Genomic DNA, 11,137 nt, shown 5'->3' with positions numbered 1-11,137 from the left:
AGTAAAACCAAGGGAGTCTTACTTAATTATTGTGTACGTATAATGATAATACTATTTTTCTATTGTTCGACATTACAGTTTCATTCTCTGAGGCTTTATGTTTTTGACATAACAGCTACTACTCCTAAATCTTGCATCATAAATTCGGCAGACCAACCAAATTCATGACCACTTAGATTTCTTTACCCTATAAAAAAAAAGCCAGACATACGAGGAAACTTTTCATTAAATTTCAAAATCCGTGCAAAAAAAGGTACAGTACGAACTGAGAGTTCTATCTTTTCTATTTTTTTTCAATCATTGAATTACTAGTGTAGCTGTGTAGTAGGTAGTACCGCCTGGGAAGATATTGGAAACGTAGTGTTGTCTAATGGTAGACACTGCTGCCATATGGCATCATGAAAATTGTGACTAAAAAGTCCCAGGTTGGTGGTCTGTCTTTCTGCCTCATTTACACACAGTTGCAGGGTTTCAATTGTTTCTCTTTGACAACGCAACATGCATATGTCGTTTCTCACTATTGATCTTTTTTTAAATTTTGTATTTCTTTATGGTTCTTTATCATTATTATTAGCCTACTAGTGTTGTTATTATTATTATTGTTATTATAATTATTTTTTTATTATAAATTTGATTTACTATGAACTTATTATTATTATTATTGTTATTATTATTACATTTTCGCCCCCCAGGCCCCGATGTGGGTCAGTGACCTGTGCCCGAGTGGGCTAATCCTGTAAAAAAAAAATACTAACCTTGTTAGACGCAACCTCACTTGTTGAAGTGCAGTACATTAATACATTATAACGTCAACCTATTGTTGAGTATATAGATTAATAGTCATAGGTACCGCCAGTGGTGTTGAGTCAGAATGACATAGAAGCCATTTGATTGAGAACATTTGCACACAATTGCACAGTACAGCAGGGTCGGATTCAGGAGTGGGCAAAGTGGGCAGCTGCCCAGGGGCCTCCACAATCTGGGGCCTCCACATGTGCGGTAGTAGCTATATCAGGGCTGGTCGACTTGAAACCACATGAATGACTCCAGTCATGTCTCACTTTTGTGTGTGTGTGTGTGCGTTGGGAATTTGTACACTATCAATAAATATACAGTTAATTAAAAATTTCTCAATGTTCTAATTTCCTCAATATAACTGCATATGGCTTCAAAATTCTCCAAAGAAGTGTTCAAATTTCAAAATTATCCCGGGGGTCTTACAGCGCCCCCCGGAACTCCCAGATGTTTAGGCTCGCTTCACTCGCCACCCCATCCTCTTGGGTAGTTATAATGAGGGGGGCCCTCCACAAAGAGGCTGCCCATGGGCCTCCACAGGTCTAATAAATCCGGCACTGCAGTACCGTACTTGCTTAGCTTTATAAATTCCCCATTCGAATACATCCTTGATATATACATCAGATTCAAAGATTTTTCATTGTATTTATTCAGTGAACAGTTAACTTATTGGATAAATCTAATAAGTGAGCTCAATAGGCATAAGGCGTTTTTGGTTTACTATCCATTGCGTCTGCTATTGTGTTGGAAATATTAGAATGAAATTCCCTGGACTTTCTCTTGTAAGATTCGTGTGCCTAACAGAACATGTACATCCGCGAAATACTTTGATTAACAAAGTCAATATCTTACATCCTAACGGTCACATGCAACTTTTGAACATACACCAGGGAATCAGTGAAGCTCTTGTATATACTGCACTGTATATTGTAAGCTACTAGATGCTGTATGAAAATGTTTATACACATAAATTTATATTTTAGGAATACTAATTAAAATATTAACAAATGTTAATAAGGTAACTTTTGCATAAAAACATGAAAATTCGCACTTTAGGATTTCATTTGATGAAACACAGGTTTGGCTTCGTCAGGTGGCGGGAAAAATGTCCATACGTGGTTAATGTTAGTTGGTTCTCTACTTAACATTTTGTGGTGGTTCTCTCAACGTTTTCTTTCGGCAACTGTGATATAAGCTGTCAGCAGTACTCGTACTTTTACAATGAACACATGGATTGTATGAGGTAAGTAACATTTCTGAAACTTGATAACTTTAATAGTGAGGTTTGGAATGTATTTTCAGGGTTAGTCCCAAACCACTCTCACCATTTTCTTGTGCCCGATCATTTAGGTATAATTCGGCTATTCTACCCACTCTTCGGTAACTGGGCGTATGCTAGCCACTTGTTTTGATTAACCTCAAGTTGGGCTTGACCTCACGGTCTAACAATAAGTCTGCAGCCCCAGGAACGTGGAGTACATTATTTATTATGACAAATGATTAATCAGATGTGATATTCGTTTCACATTTACGATATTGAGAGAACTTACATATAAGACAAACCAAAGAAAAAATGAGCATTAATTGTACGAAATAGTGAATGTATGTTTCCGTGCATTTTAATTAAAAAAGGATGGCAGGCCTAAATTTATTCTCCAGTTATCTAGAAAGGGAGATGGCAGATGAAATTCAGATTCGCTACGTTTTTAGACGGTGAACAAAATAATAAAATAAAACGCTGGCAAAACTTTTTACGATAAAATTATATATATTATATATATATAATATATATATATATACATATATATATATATATATATATATATATATATATATATATATATATATATATATATATATATATATGCAAGTAAATGTATCTAGGTATATGCTGATATATACTATACTGATATATACTCACCCCTGAAGATGTGAATTACACGAAAGCGCTTGGGAACTTCGTGTTTCTTCTTTCCTTGTGGTTATCAGTATATATATATATATATATATATATATATATATATATATATATATATATATATATATATATATATATATATATATCCTGGATCACGCGTACCTACAGTGATTTATTTGCATATATATATATATATATATATATATATATATATATATATATATATATATATATATATATATATATATATATATATATATATATATATATATATATATTAAAGAACTTCAGCATGTGCCTAAAAAGTGCAGGTACTGTAATAACGATAGTGACCAAGGATATCCGATAAAGTTATCAGATGCTTATTTCCACTAGGGTCCTTTGCTTAGGCTTGGTTACTAATCAGTCATGGTATAGCTACAGTAGTAAAAGTGAAAGTGTTTCTTAATAAATAAATCAAGCATTGCATTGTGCTTGGACTATCCGAGGCTGACGGATCACTTGAACAGTACAACATTCTGTGGTTAAATACAGAAACTCACTCTTCTTTTGCTGTAAAACCATCTGTTATGTCTTTAAGTTTTAGCTTTGAACAGTTTCGTAACATTTCTGGTTGAACCTAGAAACTTGGGTCTCGATCATTGCCTGACACGTATTATCAGTGGGGTACCAATGAAATATACCCTGTACATATGTATAATGATAGTAAAATTTTGTTTAAACAGGACTATGCCTTAAAAAATATTTATGGTTTCATTCATATTACATGTAATAAAAATTACTGTACAGTATTACACATTATTAACTTTTACTTCTGTAAAACACTACAAGTAATTTTGGTGGTTTACTGTTACCCCTGTTAATTTACATTACTGATGCAGAAGGTATTCTGTGGCCATCACAATGTCATAAATTTAACAGTGTAGAGTGGAAGAGTGATAGTAGCTACTGATCATTAACACCCCTAACGGTGTTACTTGACCGCTAATAAAAGGTCACAGTACAGTTATGTCTAGACTTAAGGAGTTACGCACCATGGGCGCAGCTCATACACAGTTTGTATGTCCTGCAAAAGATGTATCCAGGGGCCTCATCCAAGCATTCAGTAACATTTCTTGCATTACATATCTGGCGGAAACCCTTAGTTAAGTAGAATTTAATTAATAAGTATCTTCACGACATAAGCGGTAATTGTAATTATGGTCAGCTGTATCATATGCCGTAGTGTTTAAAGAAGACAGTGAATGATGTGAAACCCATAAATGTGTACTATACAGGAGGGTATTGTTTCATGGAACTTTGGAACTGCCTGTATTAACCAGTTAGTAAGAATGGTTGCAAGTTGACAACAATCAAGTTTTAGGCAAAACTAATTCTTTCTACTTTGTTATATGTTTCCCACTTTAGTATAGTTACTATGTACAGTACAGTACTATTTATTGTGGAAAGAAATGAAAACACCTTTTATCACAATATTTAGACTTGAACAATAATTGATCACCAAACTTAACTTTGATAAAGATAAAAGCCATATAAATGTCCATGGTATAAAGGAACAATGATTCAAATAAATGTTATGTATTATACTGTGCGTGCAGTACGGAACGAACATTCCCAGATTTGACCAACACTGGAGCAAGGGTCAGATACATTCAGGAGCCAGTGCATGCCCAGTACTTGCCAACAGTGTGTAATAGAGACGTGACCGACCGCTCAAGCGGCTAACTAGCTAAGCAGTGGCGAAGATAAAAGTAAAAAGTAAAAAAGTGAACAGTACTCCAGTGAGCGATTCTTGTTTGGCTCTCTTGTTGTTAAACACTTCAAAACTACATTGCCAAGTGAGGTTTAAAATTTACATTTACTGTGCTAAAAAGGCAAGTGTTACGACCCTCCTTTCACCACTTACCCAGCTACACCACTGGTTACCAGTGGTGGCCAGTGTCGTATATACAGAAGCAGTAGATATCTCACAAGTCTCGTCGAATTACCACTGGCTGTCCCGCCGGTCTCCAGTAATTTCCTGACGATCGGTATCAGTGTACAGACAAACAGCAGGCAGGTAGATTTCCACCAGGTCACAGAAACACACTTGTGCACTGTACACAATTTTCAGCCTTCTGGCTGCGATGCTCTTTCAATAAACCGTTAATTATTATTATTATTATTATTTATTAGTCGTCTTTAATTATCACCTAATCTTCACAAAACTGTTCACAGGATAATGGTTTCACAGCTGAACTTCTCACTTCGAATATATAATCGGCACACTACCAGAGAACAATTCCTTAGTCTTTTCACTTTTTATTGATCCCAACAATTCCACAAAACTTGCACAACAATTATCTTCAGTTGTCCTACTAGGCTGGTACTTTGCACTCTGAGAAGAAACGATCGACTTTACTCAACTATTGGCATTGTAGTCATGAGTTATGAGGTGAAAAGGTTATTAGGGATTGAAGAAAAGAGGTGAAACTGACATACAGGAGTAGAAAGAATCTGGGCTCAACCAGATCGCTTCATCTTATATATTGTTTTTTATCTTTGTTTTGCTCCCTCGGGTCGTCAGACCTTTGTATTAGTATTGGTTTATTTATATGGTGCTGCTTATTATACTTCTTACTTCGTATTTTTTTTACTGTGGTGGAGTTAGTGAGGCCCCCCACCCCCAGGTCCTTGTGTGACTGAGAGGGTAGTCACTCTATTTTTATTTATTTTTTTCAACTAGGCAGCCAGCTGCCACTTATATACTTCATCAGCCGCCTCTCGAACATCCTAGCACCACCCAGAGATGACTGGGTGGTGCTAGAACGTTCTACTCTGATCGAGGCTTACAATAAGAAGTAAATCGTAACAAGAATGATGCAATACATTCTATAATAATCTTACATGAGTAAAACATCAATATGTACAAGAAAATCTCCCTAAATTTGGCAAAATAACTGCTGCTTGGGTCAGGAAGAAATCAAAACCGAGTTTACAAACATTATAACACCAAATTATGCCTCGGCATAACACAATGTTGAAACGAACGTGTAAACCAGAATATTTTAATAAGGAATTATTTTGCCAACTACATCATGTATATTAATGACCCAGTGAAACATAACTCATTATCCACGATGACAATGTTTCATAGGAAAAGGTAAAATATTATAATAGCGACCCTCATGTCAACACTCGGGTATCTGCTCGCCGTCATCCCATAATTTTCATTATAGCTTAGTGAAGGATATTTATTTGTGTAGTATTTTCGTATTATCCGAAAGGTGTAGAATAATTAGGCGTAAAATAGAGCAAATAAAAATTATGAAAAACGCAAAATTGCCGCGCTGAGGGTAATAATGGAATAAGTGTATAACCTCCCACCCCCCTTAAAATATTTTCCTACCAGACACCGTGCTGTGGTGTAGACTACATTTATTATAATTGGGTCTTGTTCTGACAATAGTGGATATGGCACATTAGCAATAACTGTACACGACAAAAAAGGTTTGTTTAAACAGTGAGTACAACCTTATACAGTACAATGCGGATACGACTTGGGCCTGCTCTCAAGATAGATACGGCAGGTGTGGCCTATATACACTTAGTATGTATCATACATACAGTAATTGTTGTGGTCTGTACACACACAAGTTAGTTGTCTACACGAGTGTGGCCTACATGGTTATTGTAGTTCTTACAGATGGGTTTCCTTTACGTGTAATCGTGTAATAGAAGTTAGGTTCAAAATAATACTTTAAAAATCTATTGCATGTCTAACAAATCTGCTTAGTCTAACAAATCTGCTGACGTTTTTTTAGGAAAGTCTTCGAGGTAGTAGATAATGACGAAAATTACGATGTTATTTACTTAGACTTTAGCAAAGCATTTGACAGAGGCTTCTGAGAAAAATTAAGGCTCATGGTATCGAGGGGAAAGTTTTAAATTGGATAAAATCATGGCTCACCGATAGAACGCAGAGGGTCAGCGTAGATGGTGTTAAATCTGAGTGGGGTCGTGTAACCAGTGGGGTTCCCCAGGGGTCAGTACTAGGCCCACTCTTGTTCATAATCTACATAAACGATCTAGATACTGGGATCAGCAGTGACATAAGCAAGTTTGCGGATGACACCAAAATAGGGCGGCAGATTAATTCAGGGCAGGATGCAAATGCATTACAGGAGGATCTAAATAAACTGCAGGGGTGGTCTGAAAAATGGCAAATGAAATTCAACACCAGCAAGTGCAGCGTACTTAATATTGGAAGAACAAATACTGCTAATGTATACAGCCTTAACAACATCAACCTAGAGAAGTCGACTTTTGAAAGAGACCTAGGGGTACTTATAAGCCCGGACCTACGGCCTAAAAAACAGTGCGTTAATGTTCGAAATAAGGCAAACAGAGTATTGGGTTTTATATCTAGAAATGAAAGTAATAAGAGTGCAGAGGTCTTATTGCAACTATATCTTGCGCTAGTCAGGCCGCACCTCGACTATGCGGTTCAGTTCTGGTTCCCTTATTATAGAATGGATATCAATTCATTCGAGTCGGTGCAGCGAAGAATGACGAAAATGATTCCGGGACTTAGAAACCTTCCATATCAGGATAGGTTAAAGATACTAAACTTGCATTCCCTAGAAAGACGAAGAGTGTGGGGAGATATGATAGAAGTATTCAAATGGGTGAAAGGAACCAATAAAGGTGATATAGATAAAGTTCTTATAATATCCGAGCAGAATAGGACTCGGAACAGCGGATTTAAGTTGGATAAGTTTAGGTTTAGGAGGGAGATAGGAAGGAACTGGTTTACAAATAGGGTGGTGGACGAGTGGAACAAGCTTAGCAACTTTGTAGTAAGTGCGGGAACGCTGGAAAGTTTCAAAAGGAGGCTAGATAGATTCATGGATGATAGAGTGGTAGTAACTCTCGACAGGAGCTGCCATGCACACTGCACAGGCCAACCGGCCTATTGCAGACTCCTTATTTTCTTATGTGCCAAGATAACGTAATGGATCATTGGAGTTACCGAAGAGGCATTATGCTCTCCTTGTATATGTACTTGGGGGCATCAGTCAGCGCGTCACCACCAATTTTTGACCATCATCATGATCACTCGAACGGATTCCCCTCAATATGCATCGGTGTATTCATAGTGAGATCCTTACACCTGACAAGAAAACCACTGCAGCTCGATGTTCATATTAATATTGGACCTTAGGTTGACAGGTCCCCATCATGACACTTGCGGGCGGAGTGTTGCCTTACGTATGTGGACAAATTATTTTTAGCTTGATTAGTTTTTCTTTTTTGAATTATGTAGAGGCAGTGCCAATATTATCACGTTGTGTGAAATACTTATTAAAGAACACATTTCAAGTCAGTGTAGCATATAATACAACGCTTGAAAGAACAGATTGTTTCTATAACAGCTTTTCGGATCAGTTTAGTATTCCTTTACTTATAATTTGATTTGTTCCCATACATATTTACACTCAACATAAATATACGGAATTGTGGTTAATGGATTGTGATATGAAGGTGTAGGCCCTGTAGGGAGTTAAGAGGCGACGGCAGTGGCCCTGGTGGTGGTCTTGATCTTCTCCCTGAGTTCGTTGTACTTGGTGTTGAGGCGGTCCACGTCGCGCCTCACGATGGTGCCCTCCTGCTCCCTCAGTTTTTTCTCGTCCTTGATCCTCTCCGACAGGGACGTCTTCACCACGTGCACAGCTTCGGCCAGCTTCTTCATCCCGGTCTGCGTCTCGTCTACGTCTTGGTTCAGACGGGCCTGTAGTGGTGAGGTGAGTGACTTAATTACACATAGCCACAGCTTCACAGCACATTATCTTCACTCATACCCACCATATACTCACTCATACCCACCATATACTCACTCATACCCATCATATACTCACTCATACCCACCATATACTCACTCATACCCACCATATACTCACTCATACCCACCATATACTCACTCATACCCACGATATACTCACTCATACCCACCATATACTCACTCATACCCACCATATACTCACTCATACCCACCATATACTCACTCATACCCACCATATACTCACTCATATACACTGTACACACACACACACACACACACACACATACATACTGTACATACACACATACATACTGTACATACACACATACACGCTTTAAACACACATGCACCCACGACATACCCTCACACACACTGTATACCCAAACCCACAACATAAAGTACAGTTGTACAGCCATTGCAGATCCCCACAAACGCTGAGGAATATATTTATACTCTGCTCTGCAGTGTAACTCACAGTCACACCATAACACTTACCAGGCTGGGCACCACAACACTCACCAGGCTGGGCCCCACAACACTCACCACCACAACACTACACCAGGCTTCACCAGGCTTCACCAGGCTGGGCACCCACAGGGGCACCCTGGGCTGGGCACCACAACACTCACCAGGCTGGGCCCCACACTCAGGCTGGGGCACTCACCAGGCTGGGCACCACAACCTTACCAGGTTGGGCACCACAACACTCACCAGGCTGGGCCCCACACTCACCAGGCTGGGCCCCCTCACCAGGCTGGGCACCAACACTCACCAGGCTGGGCCCCCAACACTCACCAGGCTGGGCACCCAACACAGGCTGGGTGCCACAACACTCTCACCAGGCTGGGCCCCACACTCACCAGGCTGGGCCACACACTCACCAGGCTGGGCCCCACACACTCACCAGGCTGGGCCCCACACACTCACCAGGCTGGGCACCACACACTCACCAGGCTGGGCACCACCACTCACCAGGCTGGGCCACCTCACCAGGCTGGGCCCCACTCACCAGGCTGGGCACACTGCCAGGCTGGGCCCCCACAACCACCTCACCCAGGCTGGGCACCTGGCACTCCCACAACACTCACCAGGCTGGGCACCACAACACTCACCAGGCTGGGCAGGCCACAACACTCACCAGGCTGGGCCCCACAACACTCACCAGGCTGGGCCCCACAACACTCACCAGGCTGGGCACCACAACACTCGCCAGGCTGGGCCCCACAACACTCACCAGGCTGGGCACCACAACACTCACCAGGCTGGGCACAGACGCCGCATTCTGCTCTTCTCTGCCAATAATACGGTCAATGTCTCCACGGAGTTCCTTGACGCCGTCCACCCTCTCTTTCCTCTCCTGATCCACCTTCTTGTTCAACTTAGTCTCCAGTTCATTCAGGTCGTCCTTCAGGTTGGCTACGCTCTTCGGGGTGTCCTGTAAGAGTACTGAGTGGTAAGGCTCACACGGTCATGGTGTGTTGTTAGGTGTCATGGTCCTTATTTCGAGATGAGGTATTTATTACGTGGTGTTTGTTCTTCAACTTGTTAACTTATGTGTGCTAAGTTTTCTCTCTTGTATGCGTTACTTCATGTATATTATTAGATCTCTTACCTGCACTTTATTCTGCAGTGAGTCGACTTGTTTCTTGAGGCGCTCTTGGCTGAAGATGACCGAGTCGATCTTCTGTTGCATTTTGTCACCCATGATGGAGTTGGCCTCCTGGTCCTCAGCCTTGGACTGTTAGCGAGGGTATATATTGTAGCTCAATATAAGGTATTAATAATATCAACGCAGCTATTTCAGGTACAGTTACCTCTATGTGTTGTCCTGATTTATCCCAACTATCAAGAAATAAACATTTACAAATTGTGATTTTTTTTGGTACTCACAGCTTGAAGCTTGTTATCAAGACGATCGTCTTGTTGCTTTATCTTGGTTTCGACTTCACCGAGGCGGTTCTCCATGCGACCCATGTCCTTGGCCAATTGTTCGCGAATACCATCAGCATTATCAGCCTGCATCCGCTGTATCTGTTGGTGGAAGAACAGTTCACGACCAAAGTCATTGATAGTTCTGCGGATTGGATGCCAATATGATTGTATTAAATGATAATCAAGTTGACAGATATTTCCGTTTTGTCTATTGATGGGCAGTAATCGATATTAGAACGTCTTTAAAGATGTCATATCTCTGTTGGAGTAAGCATTATTTAGCAGACAATCGTAAAAAAAATGCAAGAAGAGCGAGATATTTTATGGATATATAAAACCCGAGAAAATAGTATAAAGCAAATGAAAAGAACTAGTGAGACCCTCAGGACCAGGTCCGGCCATGCAATGTTTCACCTGAAGGAAACTGATAGACAATTGAACAAGATCCCGTGAAGAATGAGGGACAAAAACTCCTGACAACTGAGTCAAATATACCTAACTTAACTCGACTTAATCAGACAATAAAATCTAAAGTTAGGTTAGGTTAGGTTGGTTTTATGTCTTGTGAGGTAACTGTCAGACCTACCTGGGCTTGATATTGGCTTGTCTTTTTAAGTAAATGAACTCAACAAAAAGATAAAACATCACTTAGTGGTTCTACCCTGAGCAAC

The 11,137-nt window shown here is 39.9% G+C and overlaps 1 protein-coding gene across 2 annotated transcripts in view; it reads right to left on the bottom strand.

The window, feature by feature from the left end:
• Positions 1-7,623: 7,623 nt before the first annotated feature.
• Positions 7,624-11,137, bottom strand: part of LOC121860933 (putative leucine-rich repeat-containing protein DDB_G0290503) — a 24,616-nt gene continuing 21,102 nt past the window's right edge. For both annotated transcript variants that reach the window (XM_042358317.1, XM_042358318.1), the window contains 4 exons: positions 10,425-10,565; positions 10,147-10,272; positions 9,793-9,969; positions 7,624-8,483 (listed from right to left, as the gene is read on the bottom strand). In XM_042358317.1, the coding sequence (XP_042214251.1) occupies positions 8,256-8,483; positions 9,793-9,969; positions 10,147-10,272; positions 10,425-10,565 (672 nt within the window). In that variant the 3' untranslated portion in view covers positions 7,624-8,255. The remainder of the gene's footprint in view (positions 8,484-9,792; positions 9,970-10,146; positions 10,273-10,424; positions 10,566-11,137) is intronic.

Source organism: Homarus americanus, unplaced genomic scaffold (assembly GCF_018991925.1).
Source record: "Homarus americanus isolate GMGI-L3 unplaced genomic scaffold, GMGI_Hamer_2.0 scaffold52806, whole genome shotgun sequence".
Taxonomy (NCBI): Eukaryota; Metazoa; Arthropoda; class Malacostraca; order Decapoda; family Nephropidae; genus Homarus; species Homarus americanus.
Note: the sequence above shows the minus strand (reverse complement) of the source record. Positions and strands in the feature narration are given on the sequence as shown.